The following is a 23,851-nucleotide window of genomic DNA, read 5'->3' as shown; positions in this document are numbered from 1 at the left end:
ATTTATGTGTACTGTATATTGTCTCATCAGTCTTACTATGTTATTGTTTTGGTTTATTATGTGTATTTATGTGTACTGTATATTGTCTCATCAGTCTTACTATGTTGTTGTAAGGTTTATTATGTGGATGTATGTGTACTGTATATTGTCTTATCAGTCTTACTATGTATTTGTTTTGGTTTATTATGTGTATTTATGTGTACTGTATATTGTCTCATCAGTCTTACTATGTTATTGTTTTGGTTTATCATGTGTATGTATGTGTACTGTATATTGTGTCATCAGTCTTACCATATTATTGTTTTGGTTTATTATGTGTATTTATGTGTACTGTATATTGTCTCATCAGTCTTTCTATGTTGTTGTTTTGGTTTATTATGTGTATTTATGTGTACTGTATATTGTCTCATCAGTCTTTCTATGTTGTTGTTTTGGTTTATTATGTGTATTTATGTGTACTGTATATTGTCTCATCAGTCTTACTATGTTATTGTTTTGGTTTATTATGTGTATTTATGTGTACTGTATATTGTCTCATCAGTCTTACTATGTTGTTGTTTTGGTTTATTATGTGTATTTATGTGTACTGTAGATTGCAGTCGGTGACTCTTGTTGAGTTTCCTTGGTTTAAGTTTTTTATGAATAAGCACATCGTGAGCCTGTATAATCAATATATAGTATATATGGTCAAATTCCTCGTATGTGTACACATACTTGGCGAATAAAGCTGATTCTGAATCAAGATTTTTCGAAAACCATGTTCCACCTCAGTCTTTTTTTTGTTGCAATTTGCATAGACCATTGGCTTAGGCTATAGTGAATTCCATTGGAGCCAATGGAGCGGGTGGTTTAGAAAGTGTTGCTAGCTATACCTTCTTGCCCCATGAAATGCCACTTCATGTGGATTCATTACACACTAGTGAGGATTTGTCGAATGCCATTTTCCACTTCAAATAGTCTTGATTTTTTTGCTATAAGTCAGTACATTAACAACTATAGTCAGTACATTTGATGTTTTAATATTGTTCTTAAGAATCTTAAAAAAAAAATCATACGTTTTTCCATTAAAAAACCGCCCGCTATACATGGGATACAATGAGAAACGTATACACAATTTTATTTTGGAAAGTACAATGGTCATTTTCGGCAAGCTGACAAAGCTATGCCTGTTTGAAAAAAGTTAAACAGAAGTATGCTCCGGATTCTAAAGTTCGTGCATTTAAAACACGCAGAACTTAAAATCTAGTAGTCAGTGGTAGCGGCATTTCATTATTGCGTCAACATAATTGTGATGTGATACTTCAAACGTTATAAAAATGACTAGGTAGCTGTGGAGGAGTTCATTCATTACTGATAGAGGACGAATTCTACTGTTTTTGCCAAATAGTGTTACAATTGTTGTTGTTTTTTCAGACTTGTGGAAGAAACAATTGAGGTAGGTGTGTCTAATTTGTAAATAAATGTACATGTACTTAATTAGATTACTGGGGGGAGGGATTGAACGCTTCTGTTCCTCACTCAAAACTTTCCTTATCAACTTTCTCGAAATGTACATACCACAACACAGTGCCCTCCATAAGTACTACAGTAAAGCCAAAACATGATTTTTGCTAAACACTCGAGGCTAAAGGTGACCAGATTTATGAAATGAAAACCGGGGAAATTTCCAGTTTGGCGATCAATATAAAATGTCCAATGTAACCTTTGAAATACAAAAAGGGGACAATTCCAATATACTGTATTTAGTCTCGCAGGCACACTGTGATATAAAAAATAACTAGCTATATTATAGATACACTACAGACAATACTTAACATAATAAATGAGAGGAGATTGGTAACTACATAATATACTTATACCAACCATTTGTGCACTTCTCAGAAGAATTCAGGACTATTTTCTTCAGGACTGCATGTGTCATTCTTTTTACTTTGTTAAGATATGTCTCCTCTTTTCTTCACTTGCGTTCCTTCCTTTCCTTTCCTTCTCTTTACCTTTCCACCTCACACTCTCCTTCCTTCACTCTTTTTACTCCCTTCATTTTTCCGTCACTCTCTCCTTCCTCCAATCTTTAATTTTATGAATAGTACACTATATTACGCTAAATAGTTTGGTTAACAGATTACCATTGCTTACCTCATTTTTGTTTTTAATCCCAAAAACATTGTTTGGAATAATAAATTGGAAGGTTCTGTAATCGTGACTTAACCTTTTCCTTTTTCCTCAACCATAACAGGCGCTAACTAACCTTGCTAGCCTACATAGTCTACATAGCTAACGTTAACTACCATAGCCTATTTAAAACCTTACAGAGCAGATCATCTATCTATTTAATCAATTGTGACTATAACATCACTACAGTAGCTAGTATCTCATTGAAACCTGTCTTGAACAGACGTTTGTGGTGATGTTGTAGATTCACTGGCCTACTTATCCAGAGCAGTTTTCTCTAAACTTAGCCCTAGCGAGTATTTATTCTAAGAGTTATGCTACTATAGCGAGCAGCCCCCTGCTGCCCCCTTCTCAAGCACAGCGCGATTGAAACGTCAACCGGTAGGCTCTACTGCCCGGTGTTTCTTGCCAATTAAAATATGTTTTGCTGTTTTTGTTGTTTTTAACGCATAGTTGAAAACGGGGACATTTTCCGGGGACCGCTCCAGCCGGGGACAGGCCCCCCAAAACAGGGACTGTCCCCGGAAAACGGGGACGTCTGGTGACCCTACACAAGGCGTATAAACATATGATTAAAATATGGCAGAAGTACAGACTATCACCTATAATATCGATGACCATTTTGAACAAATATGTTTTACCAACTAAGAATAAAGGGACTGTCAGATTTCCACCCTCCCGTATTATCAGAGTACGTGAGCAATTCAACTTGTAAAATGTTTGAAGTACAGTTGTGCTCATAAATTTGCATACCCCGGCAGAAATTGTGAAATATTGGCATTGATTTGGAAAATATGTCTGATCACGCTAAACAACTTTTTTATTTAAGGATAGTGATCATATGAAGCCATTAGTTATCACATAGTTGTTTGGCTCCATTTGAAATCATAATGATAACCGAAATCACCCAAATGGCCCTGAGCAAAAGTTTACATACCCTTGAATGTTTGGCCTTGTTACAGACACACAAGGTGACACACACTTGTTAGAATAGCAATTAAAGGGGAACTTCCCACACCAGTGGCAATTATTGTCTGTGTATAGTCAATGAGTTGAGTGTTGAATATTGTGGGATTCATATTGTAGAATATGAATCCCATAAGAAATAAAATAAATATGTTTTGCCTGCTCATGTTTTCTCTACAAATGGTACATATATGACCAATTCTCCAAGGTTTTGCACATTTTTGAGCACAACGGTATTTAGTAACAAATCCCTCACTTGAAACAACAGCAGTAAGTCTGTGACCCATTGACATCACCCAGCTTCTGGTATCATCCTTTGAGATGCTTTCCCAAACCTTTGCTGCAGCCAAGTTTTAACTTTTGCACTTTTTGGGGAATTTCTGACTTCAATCTACTCCTCAGCATGTGTGTATGAATAAATAATAAAAATACATTTTACTGCAGCTGGGGACTTTAACATCAGTTGGATTTAACAACCTGTTTTGACTTCAAAACAGAGTGAATTACCAGACCATCAAATATGGTATTAGAAGATGTTGATCACCCATTCAGTGACATGGCTATGAAGGAGAAAGCCAGGTAAGGATTAGTGTGGCATGTTTAAGATACCCAGAACTAGGAGAGATTATGCTGAAAATCATCTGAAGTAGTTCAATGAGAATGTCTTTTAAAGAATAATTTGGATTTAATAATCACAGAGAGGCTGAGAGGTGGACCAAGTTGAATGAGGCTGTTCTAGAGACAGTTGTGCCAATTCAGTCACTTGAGGTCAAAGAACAGACTGAAATGCGGGCTGAGTTGGATGATGCCATCCCATCTCTGTCAGAGAAGGTAGGATTTATATCAATTACATTCATAACTTCATTGTTTGGGTGAATTCCAGCCTAACTCTGCTTTGTCGTCCCTGCAGACTGCAGTTGGGACCTCCAGTACAAGGTTGGCAATCCCCCAGGCTCCATTGTCTGCCTTGGAGCAGAAAATGGATGACAAGTAAGCTGCCTTTTATGTGTAACCCAGCTTCCCTAGATATGAGTAATAGGACTGAACCAACCAAAGAACCAACCAGGATTGATTGAGTGTAGCCTCGTTCCAATGGTTCTAGTTCCAGTTCTGATTCCTGTATAGCTCCGTTGGTCGAGCATGACGCTTAAAATGCCTGGGTTGTTAGTTTGATTGATCTGGATAGAGCATTTGCAAAATTACCTAAATGTAGTTCTGTAGAATGAGGTAACATACTGTTACCTAATTCCATGTTAATATAGCTAAAGATGATTTATTGTGTACTTGTCTATTTCTTTACTTTACAGACAATGGAAACAACTGAACAGGAATGTGTGTGTGAAGGTGAGTTATACAGTCAGTTCTTGAGTAGTTAATGTCTTTAATATGGACCAGACCATACTGTATAGTCCAAATACATATTTGAGCAACTGCAACTCCTTTAAGATACGTAAATGACCACTATACAGCTCCGGAAAAAATGAAGAGACCACAGCACCTATTTTTTTCTTTTCCAAAAAAGTTGAAAAGGAAGTTTTGAGTAAGGAACAGAAGCGTTCAATCTGCAGTGGTCTCTTAATTTTAACCCTTCTGTTCCTCACTCAAAACTTTCCTTTTCGACTTTTTTGGAAAGGAAGGAAAAAGGTGCAGTGGTCTCTGAATGTTTTCCGGAGCTGTATTTATGGAACTAATATATTAGTGCAGCTCCTTTTACTAATAATGTACAATAACATTGCAGATGAGCAGAGTAGACCTTTCTGCCAAGTGCAAGGACACCATAGGATTGGTGAAGGAGTCTACGGCCCCTGTTGTCATTTCAGCGATTGACCTCGACATGGAGCTCTCAGATTCATCAAGCACTTCCTTATCAGGATATGAGGAGGCCAGACAGGTGACCTTCCTCAACCGGAGTGTCACATTCAGCCATAGTGGGGGATCCAGCAGATCCAGCACCCCCACATCTGACCGCTCCAGTCAATCGTATGTACCTCCATTCCCTCCACTCCGAGGGAGTCTTTTCACACACATTATTTCTATGCCTTTTACGGGTACCAATATCCATCCATTTCATACTCAACCAGTCTGAAATGTGTACCTACATGTTAATATCTTGAGTGTGGTTTGAGTTTAATTTAAGAAACAATAACAAGGTTGAATGTGTACCCAACAATACTGGGATAATTGTGTAACCATTATGCCATGTGCCATTGATTCCTGTAGGTCCTTGAGCTGTTTGTTGAGGGAAGATGAGTCGATCATGTATGACTCCTCGTCTCAGGGTAGCTACATAGTAACGGGACACAGTCCTCAGTCAGCACCTCTGCAGTCCATGTTTGGAATCTCTGAAGACTCTGTCTTCAACATGGTCCAGAGAGGGCAGTCGCCGGGTGATATCCCACAGCCATTCAGGTTGAGTGGGCAGAAGAAGAGCAGGACTGTTGTAATGTCAGCAGACAGCAGATTGTTGATAGGTGTTGTGGAGTTTGTTGTGAGCCTTCTAAACAGTAAATTGGATGATCTTATTCTAAGAACCGATCAGGGAACTCGGCGGCTTGATAATTTTAGTATCTCAGTCAGCCTGCAGTTGGCTCAAGAAATGCTAAATATGACAACGGACATAATGAACTCTCATGCAATGGAGGACGTATCATGCAGCCCCACGTCTACCTTGGAAGTAGAGAGGGAACTCAAGGCTATTTTGGGTCCTTTGGCTGGACAAGTGATAAAAATCGTCATTGACAGCATCTTCAATGCGAAAGCTGACAGAGTAAAAAAGGGACAAGCGACCAGCTATTATTTTCTCACCGCCATTTCATCAGAAATACAAAGCCTGGTGGTTCAGAACTCAGTCAGCAGGCCAGCCAGTAGAACAGACAACAAACTCTCCAACAGAGACCCAGTAATTAACATTTCCAAATCAAAGGTATTAAGAACATTACAGCTCAGGATGGCACAGTTCTTTGGCGAAGGTTCAAATGAAACCAATATAGTTCCTCTAGTCCGCAGTCAGTCGAACAACCGCATTTGTGATCAGACTTTGAACGAAGATGATAATCCAAGTAAGATTCTGACTGACAACAGCATGACAACACTGTCCTCTGAGGTTTTAGACCTTGTATTTGACAATGTCCTGCATGAATGTGGATTATTGGATAGTCCATCAAGGCCACACAGTTCTCCTTCCTACCACGCAGAGTGTGGAACAAAAGATATGAGCTCTTTTGCTGGGGACTTGATCAGACAAGTGTCAATCAAACTCCAAACATTTGTTTCTGATAGTCAACTCTCCACCAAACCCATGACATCTCTGTCAGAATCTCTTTCTGACTCTACCTTGAAGCAGTTATGTTCCTGCTCGGCTTTTACTACCACAGCTGTCTGTCAAGCGATCAAAACAGAGCTTGAGAATGAGTTGAGTCTTAACTCGGCTTCAGAGACTTTATCCAAAACCAACCTGGCAGCCAGCAATTTTATTTCAACTCTTCTACAGACAATTGAGGACATAGATGTTGCTGACATCCTCCAGGGCCCTTTGGATATTTTTGAGGAAGCTGCTTTGATAAACCATCCAGAGTTGTCCAAATCAATGATATACAGGTCCTTGCTTATTGATTCACCTCTCCCGTCTTCTGCGATGGTCACCAAGAGTATTATCTACCAACATCCACAGCTCTCAGGGGAAAATGTCATTCTTCAGAAGGACCTCATAGCTGATGATTTACAAATCAACTGTAGTCAACCAGTGGAAGAGTATATCATCAAAGCTGAGGAATATATCACTCAGGTCATTCAGGATGCAGCTTTAACATATACTGCTACACTGAATGAAATCCCCAGTTTTGGAGAACAATCAGAAATTCTGTCTGTTTCCCCTAGGAATATTGCAATTATATCCTCCATTCTCTTTGAAGGTATTATTGCAGACCTGCGTCAAGTGTCTCAGGTCAATAAGACCTCCACGTGTACAAAATCAGGTCGCAAAATGTTCTGGGAGGCCGTTAGTTCAGGTTCCAAAAAGATGTATGCAAAAACCCTGGACAAGCTAAATACATTTTTCAGAAACGTTGTAGGAAGAGACTTTGGAAAAACTGCAAAGGAGACTCTCAGTCAGATCCTTAAGGTGATCAAGTCCAGAGTTGTCAACTCTGAGAGTTCACGTGAGGAATGTCTGATAGCCACAAACATGTTAAATTCCCTTCTGGAGAGCCTTGAACAGTTGCCTGACGCATGCTCTTCCAATGAAACACAGAGGAAAACATCCCCTACAAGCATTTCCATAGACAGCTTTGCCCAGACGTCCGTTAGGAGTCTCAATGGACAGGTCTTGGGTATGTCAACTACCCGTAACAGTGTCATGGACCAGGTCACCAAAACGATGACTCCACCAGTGTTTGACAGCTTGACTGAGGTGTCCTCGTCCTCAGTGGAGCATGGTGAGTGAAAATACCTTTCAATTATAAAAATATTTCTCATTGTTTCCTATAAAGTAAACATTAGTGGATGTGTCCCGAAGTTGCTGACATCCATTGTGCTCTGTGTCCTGTTCTTATAGTTATTGTGCCCAGGTGGCAAACACAAGCACGTCCAACTACCTCAAGCACAAGCATCATCGCCAGTGACATCACTGACAGTGATATTGACAGTCTTGGACCTGTGGAGGAATTGTTGACCAGGAATGTTAACCCATCTGATGCCAATGCTGATGGCATGTCTCAGCTGCCTTCTGCTGGAGGAAAGCAGATTTATAAGACCTGGAAGTGGTTTTGCCTTCCCAGAATGAAGATCAGCAGCAAGGTAATTCTTTGTTTGGTAATTCCCTCTCAAAGAAAGGGCTGCAACTGAACCTTTTTAATAAAACATGTACAGTATGTTTCCTAGTGGCAACCTATTCCGTTCATAGTGCATGAGTACACTATGGGCCTAATAGGGCCTAGAATATGGGTCTAATATAGTGTACTATTGTCTGTAGTTTTTCAATATCTTTATTGTCTCTATTGTTGTTTGCTTGTATGTTGCAATTACATCTAATTTGCATTTCCAATAAGTTTCATTTGCTTCTAATTAAACATTGGAAACCTGTGTATGGACAGGCTCTGACATCTTGATGCATTGTGTCAACAGTTCAAAAGAACAGGGAAACCAAAAAAACATTCGGAAAAAGATGTGTTCCCTACCAAAAAGATGTGGCGTTTCCTAACCAGAATGCCTAAAATACCCAAGATCAGGATCAAGGTGAACAGCACTCTGTTTGTGTATGGTCTCTCAAAGACAGGGCTACATTTTAACCTACAGACCAAGTATGTCTCAAATGATACACTTTTCCCTATATAGTGCCTATGGGGATTAGTCAGAAGTAGTACAGCCTTTAAGGAATATGTTATTTGGGACCGAAGCAGGGCGGACATATTATCTAGTTTATTGACTATGATATATAAAATCATGTTTTTTTCAACAGGTGTTTATGAATAGAACAGAACCAGTGGACCAATCTCAACACAATGTGCAGCCTACCAAATGCATCAGCCAGTCTCGTATTTCACTCGGTAAGTTATCTCATTGCCAAACACTTCTGACCAAATTCCCAGAAAGTCAGTTTGAACACTATGTCAAACTTTGCCTTCATTAGCCAATAATAAATTCCTGGCACTATAAGCTTTAATCAATGGGCTTAGTCTACTTACCAATGGTCTGCTGCAACACCTTCCCCCATTGTGTCGTGTGCAGCTTAGCACCAATCACTATAATATATTTTTGTGGGACAGCTGAGTACAGACCAGCTGAGCTGTCTCAAAGATACTGCACTGACTAGAAGCAGAACAAGGCAGTTCCTTTAGTGTGATAGGATATTAGCTGGTTAGCTTCTATTTGCATCATGAAGTGGCTGGCTCAGACTGGACTGGATATAATGGATGTAAAGTGTCGGTTTACATTATCAAATGTTCGATATAGCACTACTTTTGGAGTTATGCCTTGCAGTAGGTGTTTCTGTAAAATCATAAGATGACAAACATTACTTATTAAAGGTTCTCTCCGGTCACATGATAACCCCATTGAAAGTACCAAGCTCCTTCAAAAACATACTGTTCTAAAAAGGGGATCTCACCTTGTCTCAGACAGATCACCACCAGTCACATTCCCAATCAAAATGAGGTTCAGGCGTGTAAAAGTTGTTTGGCTACTGTACTGCTCTCTCTGTTTTAAACCAATGATTGGTTTGCGAGATGGTACTTTTTAGCTGAAAAGAGATATCAGATGGATGTTCATGTGACGGGAGTTGACAGATAAACACACAATGACTCTCCCTGTCTGATTACCTGTTTTCTTTTCACAGATGCTGAGTTTGATGGTCCAATGCTGGTTCCAGAAGTTCTATCAACATCTCCACCAAAGGAGGACCCAACACCCAAACCACCTTCTGCTGCCCAGGGGTCCCAGTCCCGTAAATGTCCATTCCTGCTCTCCATGTTCCGGGGTTTCTTCAGACCAATCAGCTGCTTTTCTAGCAAGAAGGACTAGAAACATGTCTGCTTTGATTTGTGCAGTGGTTTTATAAACAATTAATTTAATTTAATATTATTGCATTTATTTATGTCTCTAGTAGTTTTACTGCATGCTCAAGTCACTCAAATAGTAATTACATGTTAGTAGTAAATGGAATTACTATGAATATAGACAAGATGTTGTATGTTGTAAGTATATTAATTCTCAAGAAAAATCCATTAACCAATCTCCCATTATATGAAAAGCAAATGTCAAATATTTTATGAAGACCAAAAATATAACACATTATAAATACACAGTACAGGTCAACCATGACCAAAAATCCTGCCACCTGAAAAGTACATTTTCCCCCAAATAATTACAATGCTATACAAAATAGAAAATAGTACAAAGACAACATATCAAATGTTGAAACTGAGAAATGTTATTGTTTCTTGAAAAATATATTTTCCCACTTAATACCAGCAACACATTTCAGAAAAGCTGGGACAGAAGCAACAAAAGACTGGAAACATTGTGAAATGCTAAAAGAAATAACCTTGTGGAGCATCTCACTTCTAATTAATTTAATTGGCAGCAGGTCAGCAACATGATTGGGTATAAAAAGATTATCCCAGAGAGGACAAGCCTTTCAGAAGTAAAGATGGGCAGGGGTTTACCACTCTGTGAAAGACTGCATAGGCAAATAGTGCATACATTTCAAAACATTTCTCAATGTAAACTTGCAAAGAGTTTGGGGATCTTATTAACTACAGTACATGAAATCATTAAGAGATTCATAGACTTCAGAGAAATCTCTGTACGTAAAGGACAAGGCCAAAAACCAATATTGGACGGCCATGATCTTCAGGCCCTCAGACGGCAGTGCATTACAAACAGATGCAGTTCTGTAGCGGACATCACTTGACTGGCTCAGGAACACTTCTGAAAACCAATGTCTGTGAACACAGTACGTCGCTGCATCCACAAATGCAACTTAGAACTCTACCATGCTCATAAGTTTGCTTACCCTGGCAGAAACTGTGACATTTTGGCATTGATTTTGAAAATATGACTGATCATGCAAAAAAAAAGTGTTATATTTACGGATAGTGATCATATGAAGCCATTTATTATCACATAGTTGTTTGTTTCCTTTTTAAATCATAACGATAACAGAAATCACCCAAATGGCCCTGATCAACAGTTTACATACTCTTGAATGTTTGGCCTTACAGACACACAAGGTGACACACACAAGTGAAAATGGCAAATAAAGGTGAATTTCCGACACCTGTGACTTCAAAAGCAATTAGTGTCTGTGTATAAATAGTCAATGAGTTTGTTAGCTCTCACGTAGATGCACTGAGCAGGCTAGATACTGAGCCATGGGGAGCAGAAAAGAACTGTCAAAAGACCTGCGTAAACAAGGTAATGGAAATTTATAAAGATGTAGAAGGATATAAAAAGATATCCAAAACCTTGCAAATCCTAGTCAGTACTGCTGAATCACTTATCAAGAAGTGGAAAATTCTGGGATCTCTTGACACCAAGCTAAGGTCAGGCAGACCAAGAAAGATTTCAGCCAAAACTGTCAGATGAATTGTTCGTGATACAAAGAAAAACCCACAGGTAACCTCAGGAGAAATACAGGCTGCTCTGGAAAAAGACAGTGTGGTTGTTTCAAATGATCACAATACGACAATAATACAAAAATGAGCTGCATGGTTGAGTTGCGAGAAAGAAGCTTTTACTGCCAATGCCACAAAAAAGCCTGGTTACAATATGCCCGACAACACCTTGACACGCCTCACAGCTTCTGGCACACTGTAATTTAGAGTGACGAGATCAAAATAGAGCTTTACGGTCACAACCATAAGCGCTATGCAGGGGCGTCGCTAGGATCACAATACAATCGGGGCTTAGCCCACCCTCCTGCCCCACCTGGGACAGAAAGTTCAAGGTTTTGAATGTACATGCGGAACATTTCGATGTTAGCGGCCTACATGTCTACATTGTCATAATGCGCGACCTGAATTATAGATTAATAGATCAGGGGCTATTTTTATTATTTATTTATTTTGGGTCAATTTGAGAATTGAACAGCCGGGGCTATAGCCCTGGACGCCCAGGCCTAATGATGCCACTGGCGCTATGTTCGGAGAGGGGTCAACAAGGCCTATAGTGAACAGAATACCATCCCCACTGTGAAGCATGGTGGTGGCTCACTGATGTTTGGCGGGGGGGGGGGTCTACAGGCACAGGAATCTTGTGAAAATTGATGGCAAGATGAATGCAGCATGTTTTCAGAAAATACTGGCAGATAATTTGCATTCTTCTGCACTAAAGCAGCACTAAAGCTAGACTTTCCAGCACGACAACGACCCTAAGCACAAGGTCAAGTTGACCCTTCAGTGGTTACAGCAGAAAAAGGTGAAGATTCTGGAGTGGCCATCAAAGTCTCCTGACCTTAATATCATCGAGACACTCTGGGGAGATCTAAAATGTGCGGTTCATGCAAGATGACCAAAAACTTTGCACAACCTGGGGGCATTTTGCCAAGACGAGTGGGCAGCTATACCACCTGTAAGAATTCGGGGCCTCATAGGCAACTATTACAAAAGACTGCATGCTGTCATTGATGCTAAATGGGGCAATACACAGTATTAAAAGTCTATGCTGACTTTTGAACAGGGGTCAGTTCATTTTTTTCTGTGTTGCAATGATTTGTTTTATGATTGTGCCATTGTGTTATGACCTAAAGTTGAATGTGAATCCCATAAAAAATAAAAGACGTGTTTTACCTGCTCACTCATGTTTTCTTTACAAATGGTACATATATTACTAATTCTCCAAGGGTATGGAAACTTTTGAGCGCAACAGTAATAACAAGATCCAGAAATGCCGCCACCTTCTCTGGGCCCGAGCTCATATAAGATGGACTAAGGTGAAGTGGAAAATTGTACTGTGGTCTGTCGACTGAAATTCTGAAATTATTTTTGGGAATCATGGACCCAGCATCCTTCAGGCAAAAGAGGAGAGGGACCATGCGGCTTGTTATCAGAGCACATTTCAAAAGTCAGCATCCATAATATAATATATATATATCAAATCCACCGTCATTATGTAAATAATAATACCTGTACAAAAATATTTATTTCCAGCACCCTTTATACCCTGATCATTGAACTATTGTCTCATCAGTCTTACTTTGTATTTGTTTTGGGTTATTATGTGTATTTATGTGTACTGTATATTGTCTCATCAGTTTTACTATGTTATTGTTTTGGTTTATTATGTGTATTTATGTGTACTGTATATTGTCTCATCAGTCTTACTATGTTATTGTTTTGGTTTATTATGTGTATTTATGTGTACTGTATAATGTCTCATCAGTCTTACTATGTTGTTGTTTTGATTTATTATGTGTATTTATGTGTACTGTATATTGCAGTCAGTGACTCTTGTTGAGTTTCCTTGGTTTACGTTTTTTATGAATAAGCACATTGTGAGCCTGTATAATCAATATATAGTATATATAGTCAAATTCCTTGTATGTGTACACACACCTGGCGAATAAAGCTGATTCTGAATCTGATTTTTCGGAGCCAATGGAGCGGGTGGGTTAGAAAGTGTTGCTAGTTAAACCTTCTTGCCCCAAGAAATGCCACTTCATGTGGATTCATTACACACCAGTGAGGATTTGTCGAATGCCATGTTCCACTTCACATAGTCTAGATTTTTTTGTTATAAGTCAGTACATTAACAACTATAGTCAGTACATTTGATGTTTTAATATTGTTCTTAAGAATCTTAAAAATAATAATAATAATGTTTTTCCATTAAAAAACCGCCCCCTATACATGGGATACAATGAGAAACGTATACACTATTTTATTTTGGAAAGTACAATGGTCATTTTTGGAAAGCTGACAAAGCTATGCCTGTTTGAAAAAAGTAAAACAGAAGTATGCTCCGGATTCATTCAATGTATTCTAAAGTTCGTGCATTTAAAACACGCAGAACTTAAAATCTAGTAGTCAGTGGTAGCGGCATTTCATTATTGCGTCAACATAATTGTGATGTGATACTTCAAACGTTATAAAAATGACAAGGTAGCTGTGGAGGAGTTCATTCATTACTGACAGAAGACGAATTCTACTGTTTTTGCCAAATAGTGTTACAATAGTTTCTTTTTTTTCAGACTTGTGGAAGATACAATTGAGGTAGGTGTGTCTTATTTGTAAATAAATGTACATGTACTTAATTAGATTACTGGGGGGAGGGTTTGAACGCTTCTGTTCCTCACTCAAAACTTTCCACATCAACTTTCTCGAACTGTACATACCACAACACAGTGCCCTCCATAAGTACTACAGTAAAGCCAAAACATGATTTTTGCTAAACACTCAAGGCTAAGGTGACCAGATTTCTGAAATGAAAACCGGGGAAATTTCCAGTTTGGCGATCAATATAAAATGTCCAATGTTACCTTTGAAATACAAAAAGGGCACAATTCCAGTATACTGTATTTAGTCTCGCAGGCACACTGTGATATAAAAAAGAACTAGCTATATTATAGATACACTACAGTCAATACTTAACATAATAAATGAGAGGAGATTGGTAACTACATAATATACTTATACCGACCATTTGTGCACTTCTCAGAAGAATTCAGGACTATTTTCTTCAGGACTGCATGTGTCATTCTTTTTACTTTATTAAGATTTTCTTCTCCAATCTGTCTCCTCTTTTCCTCACTTGTGTTCCTTCCTTTCCTTCTCTTTACCTTTCCACCTCACGCTCTCCTTCCTCCAATCTTTAATTTTATGAATAGTACACTATATTACGCTAAATAGTTTGGTTAACAGATTACCATTGCTTACCTCATTTTTGTTTTTAATCCCAAAAACATTGTTTGGAATAATAAATTGGAAGGTTCTGTAATCGTAACTTAACCTTTTCCTCTTTCCTCAACCATATAACAGTCGCTAACTAACCTAGCTAGCCTACATAGTCTACATAGCTAACGTTAACTACCATAGCCTATTTAAAACCTTAAAGAGCAGATCATCTATCTATTTAATCAATTGTGACTATAACATCACTACAGTAGCTAGTATCTCATTGAAACCTGTCTTGAACAGACGTTTGTGGTGATGTTGTAGATTCACTGGCCTAGTTATCCAGAGCAGTTTTCTCTAAACTTAGCGCTAGCGAGTATTTATTCTAAGAGTTATGCTGCTATAGCGAGCAGCCCCCTGCTGCCCCCTTCTCAAGCACAGCGCGATTGAAACGTCAACCGGTAGGCTCTACTGCCCGGTGTTTCTTGCCAATTAAAATATGTTTTGCTGTTTTTGTTGTTTTTAACGCATAGTTGAAAACGGGGACATTTTCCGGGGACCGCTCCAGCCGGGGACAGGCCCCCCAAAACAGGGACTGTCCCCGGAAAACGGGGACGTCTGGTGACCCTACACAAGGCGTATAAACATATGATTAAAATATGGCAGAAGTACAGACTATCACCTATAATATCGATGACCATTTTGAACAAATATGTTTTACCAACTAAGAATAAAGGGACTGTCAGATTTCCACCCTCCCGTATTATCAGAGTACGTGAGCAATTCAAGTTGTAAAATGTTTGAAGTACAGTTGTGCTCATAAATTTGCATACCCAGGCAGAAATTGTGAAATATTGGCATTGATTTGGAAAATATGTCTGATCACGCTAAACAACTTTTTTATTTAAGGATAGTGATCATATGAAGCCATTAGTTATCACATAGTTGTTTGGCTCCATTTGAAATCATAATGATAACCGAAATCACCCAAATGGCCCTGAGCAAAAGTTTACATACCCTTGAATGTTTGGCCTTGTTACAGACACACAAGGTGACACACACTTGTTAGAATAGCAATTAAAGGGGAACTTCCCACACCAGTGGCAATTATTGTCTGTGTATAGTCAATGAGTTTGTTGTATAATGTGGGATTCATATTGTAGAATATGAATCCCATAAGAAATAAAATAAATATGTTTTGCCTGCTCATGTTTTCTCTACAAATGGTACATATATGACCAATTCTCCAAGGGTTTGCACATTTTTGAGCACAACGGTATTTAGTAACAAATCCCTCACTTGAAACAACAGCAGTAAGTCTGTGACCCATTGACATCACCCAGCTTCTGGTATCATCCTTTGAGATGCTTTCCCAAACCTTTGCTGCAGCCAAGTTTTAACTTTTGCACTTTTTGGGGAATTTCTGACTTCAATCTACTCCTCAGCATGTGTATGAATAAATAATAAAAATACATTTTACTGCAGCTGGGGACTTTAACATCAGTTGGATTTAACAACCTGTTTTGACTTCAAAACAGAGTGAATTACCAAACCATCAAATATGGTATTAGAAGATGTTGATCACCCATTCAGTGACATGGCTATGAAGGAGAAAGCCAGGTAAGGATTAGTGTGGCATGTTTAAGATACCCAGAACTAGGAGAGATTATACTGAAAATCATCTGAAGTAGTTCAATGAGAATGTCTTTTGAAGAATAATTTGGATTTAATAATCACAGAGAGGCTGAGAGGTGGACCAAGTTGAATGAGGCTGTTCTAGAGACAGTTGTGCCAATTCAGTCACTTGAGGTCAAAGAACAGACTGAAATGCGGGCTGAGTTGGATGATGCCATCCCATCTCTGTCAGAGAAGGTAGGATTTATATCAATTACATTCATAACTTCATTGTTTGGGTGAATTCCAGCCTAACTCTGCTTTGTCGTCCCTGCAGAGTGCAGTTGGGACCTCCAGTACAAGGTTGGCAATCCCCCAGGCTCCATCGTCTGCCTTGGAGCAGAAAATGGATGACAAGTAAGCTGCCTTTTATGTGTAACCCAGCTTCCCTAGATATGAGTAATAGGACTGAACCAACCAAAGAACCAACCAGGATTGATTGAGTGTAGCCTCGTTCCAATGGTTCTAGTTCCAGTTCTGATTCCTGTATAGCTCCGTTGGTCGAGCATGACGCTTAAAATGCCTGGGTTGTTAGTTTGATTGATCTGGATAGAGCATTTGCAAAATTACCTAAATGTAGTTCTGTAGAATGAGGTAACATACTGTTACCTAATTCCATGTTAACATAGCTAAAGATGATTTATTGTGTACTTGTCTATTTCTTTACTTTACAGACAATGGAAACAACTGAACAGGAATGTGTGTGTGAAGGTGAGTTATACAGTCAGTTCTTGAGTAGTTAATGTCTTTAATATGGACCAGACCATACTGTATAGTCCAAATACATATTTGAGCAACTGCAACTCCTTTAAGATACGTAAATGACCACTATACAGCTCCGGAAAAAATGAAGAGACCACAGCACCTATTTTTTTCTTTTCCAAAAAAGTTGAAAAGGAAGTTTTGAGTAAGGAACAGAAGCGTTCAATCTGCAGTGGTCTCTTAATTTTAACCCTTCTGTTCCTCACTCAAAACTTTCCTTTTCGACTTTTTTGGAAAGGAAGGAAAAAGGTGCAGTGGTCTCTGAATGTTTTCCGGAGCTGTATTTATGGAACTAATATATTAGTGCAGCTCCTTTTACTAATAATGTACAATAACATTGCAGATGAGCAGAGTAGACCTTTCTGCCAAGTGCAAGGACACCATAGGATTGGTGAAGGAGTCTACGGCCCCTGTTGTCATTTCAGCGATTGACCTCGACATGGAGCTCTCAGATTCATCAAGCACTTCCTTATCAGGATATGAGAAGGCGAGACAGGTGACCTTCCTCAACCGGAGTGTCACATTCAGCCATAGTGGGGGATCCAGCAGATCCAGCACCCCCACATCTGACCGCTCCAGTCAATCGTATGTACCTCCATTCCCTCCACTCCGAGGGAGTCTTTTCACACACATTATTTCTATGCCTTTTACGGGTACCAATATCCATCCATTTCATACTCAACCAGTCTGAAATGTGTACCTACATGTTAATATCTTGAGTGTGGTTTGAGTTTAATTTAAGAAACAATAACAAGGTTGAATTTGTACCCAACATTACTGGGATAATTGTGTAACCATTATGCCATGTGCCATTTATTCCTGTAGGTCCTTGAGCTGTTTGTTGAGGGAAGATGAGTCGATCTTGTATGACTCCTCGTCTCAGGGTAGCTACATAGTAACGGGACACAGTCCTCAGTCAGCACCTCTGCAGTCCATGTTTGGAATCTCTGAAGACTCTGTCTTCAACATGGTCCAGAGAGGCCAGTCGCCGGGTGATATCCCACAGCCATTCAGGTTGAGTGGGCAGAAGAAGAGCAGGAGTGTTGTAATGTCAGCAGACAGCAGATTGTTGATAGGTGTTGTGGAGTTTGTTGTGAGCCTTCTAAACAGTAAATTGGATGATCTTATTCTAAGAACCGATCAGGGAACTCGGCGGCTTGATAATTTTAGTATCTCAGTCAGCCTGCAGTTGGCTCAAGAAATGCTAAATATGACAACGGACATAATGAACTCTCATGCAATGGAGGACGTATCATGCAGCCCCACGTCTACCTTGGAAGTAGAGAGGGAACTCAAGTCTATTTTGGGTCCTTTGGCTGGACAAGTGATAAAAATCGTCATTGACAGCATCTTCAATGCGAAAGCTGACAGAGTAAAAAAGGGACAAGCGACCAGCTATTATTTTCTCACCGCCATTTCATCAGAAATACAAAGCCTGGTGGTTCAGAACTCAGTCAGCAGGCCAGCCAGTAGAACAGACAACAAACTGTCCAACAGAGACCCAGTAATTAACATTTCCAAATCAAAGGTATTAAGAACATTACAGCTCAGGATGGCACAGTTCTTTGGCGAAGGTTCAAATGAAACCAATATAGTTCCTCTAGTCCGCAGTCAGTCGAACAACCGCATTTGTGATCAGACTTTGAACGAAGATGTTTATCCAAGTAAGATTCTGACTGACAACAGCATGACAACACTGTCCTCTGAGGTTTTAGACCTTGTATTTGACAATGTCCTGCATGAATGTGGATTATTGGATAGTCCATCAAGGCCACACAGTTCTCCTTCCTACCACGCAGAGCGTGGAACAAAAGATATGAGCTCTTTTGCTGGGGACTTGATCAGACAAGTGTCAATCAAACTCCAAACATTTGTTTCTGATAGTCAACTCTCCACCAAACCCATGACATCTCTGTCAGAATCTCTTTCTGACTCTACCTTGAAGCAGTTATGTTCCTGCTCGGCTTTTACTACCACAGCTGTCTGTCAAGCGATCAAAACAGAGCTTGAGAATGAGTTGAGTCTTAACTCGGCTTCAGAGACTTTATCCAAAACCAACCTGGCAGCCAGCAATTTTATTTCAACTCTTCTACAGACAATTGAGGACATAGATGTTGCTGACATCCTCCAGGGCCCTTTGGATATTTTTGAGGAAGCTGCTTTGATAAACCATCCAGAGTTGTCCAAATCAATGATATATAGGTCTTTGCTTATTGATTCACCTCTCCCGTCTTCTGCGATGGTCACCAAGAGTATTGTCTACCAACATCCACAGCTCTCAGGGGAAAATGTCATTCTTCAGAAGGACCTCATAGCTGATGATTTACAAATCAACTGTAGTCAACCAGTGGAAGAGTATATCATCAAAGCTGAGGAATATATCACTCAGGTCATTCAGGATGCAGCTTTAACATATACTGCTACACTGAATGAAATCCCCAGTTTTGGAGAACAATCAGAAATTCTGTCTGTTTCCCCTAGGAATATTGCAATTATATCCTCCATTCTCTTTGAAGGTATTATTGCAGACCTGCGTCAAGTGTCTCAGGTCAATAAGACCTCCACGTGTACAAAATCAGGTCGCAAAATGTTCTGGGAGGCCGTTAGTTCAGGTTCCAAAAAGATGTATGCAAAAACCCTGGACAAGCTAAATACATTTTTCAGAAACGTTGTAGGTAGAGACTTTGGAAAAACTGCAAAGGAGACTCTCAGTCAGATCCTTAAGGTGATCAAGTCCAGAGTTGTCAACTCTGAGAGTTCACGTGAGGAATGTCTGATAGCCACAAACATGTTAAATTCCCTTCTGGAGAGCCTTGAACAGTTGCCTGACGCATGCTCTTCCAATGAAACACAGAGGAAAACATCCCCTACAAGCATTTCCATAGACAGCTTTGCCCAGACGTCCGTTAGGAGTCTCAATGGACAGGTCTTGGGTATGTCAACTACCCGTAACAGTGTCATGGACCAGGTCACCAAAACGATGACTCCACCAGTGTTTGACAGCTTGACTGAGGTGTCCTCGTCCTCAGTGGAGCATGGTGAGTGAAAATACCTTTCAATTATAAAAAATATTTCTCATTGTTTCCTATAAAGTAAACATTAGTGGATGTGTCCCGAAGTTGCTGACATCCATTGTGCTCTGTGTCCTGTTCTTATAGTTATTGTGCCCAGGTGGCAAACACAAGCACGTCCAACTACCTCAAGCACAAGCATCATCGCCAGTGACATCACTGACAGTGATATTGACAGTCTTGGACCTGTGGAGGAATTGTTGACCAGGAATGTTAACCCATCTGATGCCAATGCTGATGGCATGTCTCAGCTGCCTTCTGCTGGAGGAAAGCAGATTTATAAGACCTGGAAGTGGTTTTGCCTTCCCAGAATGAAGATCAGCAGCAAGGTAATTCTTTGTTTGGTAATTCCCTCTCAAAGAAAGGGCTGCAATCGAACCTTTTTAATAAAACATGTACAGTATGTTTCCTAGTGGCAACCTATTCCGTTTATAGTGCATTAGTACACTATGGGCCTAATAAGGCCTAAAATATGGGTCTAATATAGTGTACTATTGTCTGTAGTTTTTCAATATCTTTATTTTCTCTATTGTTGTTTGCTTGTATGTTACAATTACATCTAATTTACATTTCCAATAGTTTTCATTTGCTTCTAATAAAACATTGGAAACCTGTGTATGGACAGGCTCTGACATCTTGATGCATTGTGTCAACAGTTCAAAAGAACCGGGAAACCAAAGAACCATTCGGAAAAAGATGTTTTCCCTACCAAAAAGATGTGGCGTTTCCTAACCAGAATGCCTAAAATACCCAAGATCAGGATCAAGGTGAACAGCACTCTGTTTGTGTATGGTCTCTCAAAGACAGGGCTACATTTTAACCTACAGACCAAGTATGTCTCAAATGATACACTTTTCCCTATATAGTGCCTATGGGGATTAGTCAGAAGTAGTACAGCCTTTAAGGAATATGTTATTTGGGACCGAAGCAGGGCGGACATATTATCTACAGTTTATTGACTATGATATATTACAGACAGGCTGATGTAATCATGTTTTTTCCAACAGGTGTTTATGAATAGAACAGAACCAGTGGACCAATCTCAGCACAATGTGCAGCCTACCAAATGCATCAGCCAGTCTCGTATTTCACTCGGTAAGTTATCTCATTCCCAAACACTTCTGACCAAATTCCCAGAAAGTCAGTTTGAACACTATGTCAAACTTTGCCTTCATTAGCCAATAATAAATTCCTGGCACTATAAGCTTAAATCAATGGGCTTAGTCTACTTACTAATGGTCTGCTGCAACACCTTCCCCCATTGTGTCGTGTGCAGCTTAGCACCAATCACTATAATATATTTTTGTGGGACAGCTGAGTACAGACCAGCTGAGCTGTCTCAAAGATACTGCACTGACTAGAAGCAGAACAAGGCAGTTCCTTTAGTGTGATAGGATAGCTGGTTAGCTTCTATTTGCATCATGAAGTGGCTGACTCAGACTGGACTGGATATAAAGGATGTAAAGTGTCGGTTTACATTATCAAATGTTCGATATAGCACTACTTTTGGAGTTATGCCTTGCAGTAGGTGTTTCTGTAAAATCATAAGATGACAAACATTACTTATGCTGAGTTTGATGGTCCAATGCTGGTTCCAGAAGTTCTATCAACATCTCCACCAAAGGAGGACCCAACACCCAAACCACCTTCTGCTGCCCAGGGGTCCCAGTCCCGTAAATGTCCATTCCTGCTCTCCATGTTCCGGGGTTTCTTCAGACCAATCAGCTGCTTTTCTAGCAAGAAGGACTAGAAACATGTCTGCTTTGATTTGTGCAGTGGTTTTATAAACAATTAATTTAATTTAATATTATTGCATTTATTTATGTCTCTAGTAGTTTTACTGCATGCTCAAGTCACTTAAATAGTAATTACATGTTAGTAGTAAATGGAATTACTATGAATATAGACAAGATGTTGTATGTTGTAAGTATATTAATTCTCAAGAAAAATCCATTAACCAATCTCCCATTATATGAAAAGCAAATGTCAAATATTTTATGAAGACCAAAAATATAACACATTATAAATACACAGTACAGGTCAACCATGACCAAAAATCCTGCCACCTGAAAAGTACATTTTCCCCCAAATAATTACAATGCTATACAAAATAGAAAATAGTACAAAGACCACATATCAAATGTTGAAACTGAGAAATGTTATTGTTTCTTGAAAAATATATTTTCCCACTTAATACCAGCAACACATTTCAGAAAAGCTGGGACAGAAGCAACAAAAGACTGGAAACATTGTGAAATGCTAAAAGAAATAACCTTGTGGAGCATCTCACTACTAATTAATTTAATTGGCAGCAGGTCAGCAACATGATTGGGTATAAAAAGATTATCCCAGAGAGGACAAGCCTTTCAGAAGTAAAGATGGGCAGGGGTTTACCACTCTGTGAAAGACTGCATAGGCAAATAGTGCATACATTTCAAAACATTTCTCAATGTAAACTTGCAAAGAGTTTGGGGATCTTATTAACTACAGTACATGAAATCATTAAGAGATTCATAGACTTCAGAGAAATCTCTGTACGTAAAGGACAAGGCCAAAAACCAATAGTGGACGGCCATGATCTTCAGGCCCTCAGACGGCAGTGCATTACAAACAGATGCGGTTCTGTAGCGGACATCACTTGACGGGCTCAGGAACACTTCTGAAAACCAATGTCTGTGAACACAGTATGTCGCTGCATCCACAAATGCAACTTAGAACTCTACCATGCTCATAAGTTTGCTTACCCTGGCAGAAATTGTGACATTTTGGCATTGATTTTGAAAATATGACTGATCATGCAAAAAAAAAAATCTTATATTTAAGGATAGTGATCATATGAAGCCATTTATTATCACATAGTTGTTTGTTTCCTTTTTAAATCACAATGATAACAGAAATCACACAAATGGCCCTGATCAACAGTTTACATAAAGGTGAATTTCCGACACCTGTGACTTCAAAAGCAATTAGTGTCTGTGTATAAATAGTCAATGAGTTTGTTAGCGCTCACGTAAATGCACTGAGCAGGCTAGATACTGAGCCATGGGGAGCAGAAAAGAACTTTCAAAAGACCTGCGTAAACAAGGTAATGGAAATTTATAAAGATGTAAAAGGATATAAAAAGATATCCAAAACTTTGCAAATCCTAGTCAATACTGCTTAATCACTTATCAAGAAGTGGAAAATTCTGGGATCTCTTGACACCAAGCCAAGGTCATGTAGACCAAGAAAGATTTCAGCCAAAACTGTCAGATGAATTGTTCGGGATACAAAGAAAAACCCACAGGTAACCTCAGGAGAAATACAGGCTGCTCTGGAAAAAGACAGTGTGGTCGTTTCAAATGATCACAATACGACAATAATACAAAAATGAGCTGCATGGTTGAGTTGCGAGAAAGAAGCTTTTACTGCGTCAATGCCACAAAAAAGCCTGGTTATAATATGCCCGACAACACCTTGACATGCCTCACAGCTTCTGGCACACTGTAATTTAGAGTGACGAGATCAAAATAGAGCTTTACGGTCACAACCATAAGCGCTATGCAGGGGTGTCGCTAGCATCACAATACAGTTGGGGCTTAGCCCACCCTCCTGCCCCACCTGGGACAGAAAGTACAAGGTTTTGAATGTACATGCAGAACATTTCGATGTTAGCGGCCTACATGTCTACATTGTCATAATGTGCGATCTGAATTATAGATGAATAGATCTGGGGCAATTTTTATTATTTATTTATTTTGGGTCAATTTGAAATCCGGGGCTATTCATAAAACAGCCGGGGCTATAGCCCTGGACGCCCAGGCCTAATGATGCCACTGGCGCTATGTTCGGAGAGGGGTCAACAAGGCCTATAGTGAACAGAATACCATCCCCACTGTG

The 23,851-nt window shown here is 39.4% G+C and overlaps 2 protein-coding genes and 1 long non-coding RNA gene across 3 annotated transcripts; all 3 read left to right on the top strand.

The window, feature by feature from the left end:
• Window positions 1–4,098: 4,098 nt before the first annotated feature.
• Window positions 4,099–4,999, top strand: LOC117593879. The gene is made up of 3 exons (XR_004575339.1): window positions 4,099–4,128; window positions 4,446–4,482; window positions 4,877–4,999. It is a non-coding gene; the product is annotated as an uncharacterized LOC117593879 (long non-coding RNA).
• A 1,086-nt stretch (window positions 5,000–6,085) lies between these two features.
• On the top strand, window positions 6,086–9,654 carry LOC117593998. Its single transcript, XM_034290833.1, has 5 exons — window positions 6,086–7,571; window positions 7,691–7,932; window positions 8,260–8,370; window positions 8,594–8,681; window positions 9,470–9,654. Exons 1-5 carry the CDS (start codon window positions 6,086–6,088, stop codon window positions 9,652–9,654), a joined length of 2,112 nt encoding a protein of 703 aa, XP_034146724.1.
• A 6,372-nt stretch (window positions 9,655–16,026) lies between these two features.
• LOC105030134 lies at window positions 16,027–21,722 on the top strand. Its single transcript, XM_034290832.1, has 10 exons — window positions 16,027–16,085; window positions 16,205–16,337; window positions 16,417–16,496; window positions 16,814–16,850; window positions 17,245–17,486; window positions 17,727–19,939; window positions 20,060–20,301; window positions 20,629–20,739; window positions 20,980–21,112; window positions 21,571–21,722. The coding sequence occupies exons 1-10, from the start codon at window positions 16,027–16,029 to the stop codon at window positions 21,720–21,722; spliced, it is 3,402 nt and encodes a 1,133-aa protein (XP_034146723.1).
• The last annotated feature ends 2,129 nt before the right edge of the window (window positions 21,723–23,851 follow it).

This window comes from Esox lucius, chromosome 24, assembly GCF_011004845.1.
Source record: "Esox lucius isolate fEsoLuc1 chromosome 24, fEsoLuc1.pri, whole genome shotgun sequence".
NCBI lineage: Eukaryota > Metazoa > Chordata > Actinopteri > Esociformes > Esocidae > Esox > Esox lucius.
Note: the sequence above shows the minus strand (reverse complement) of the source record. Positions and strands in the feature narration are given on the sequence as shown.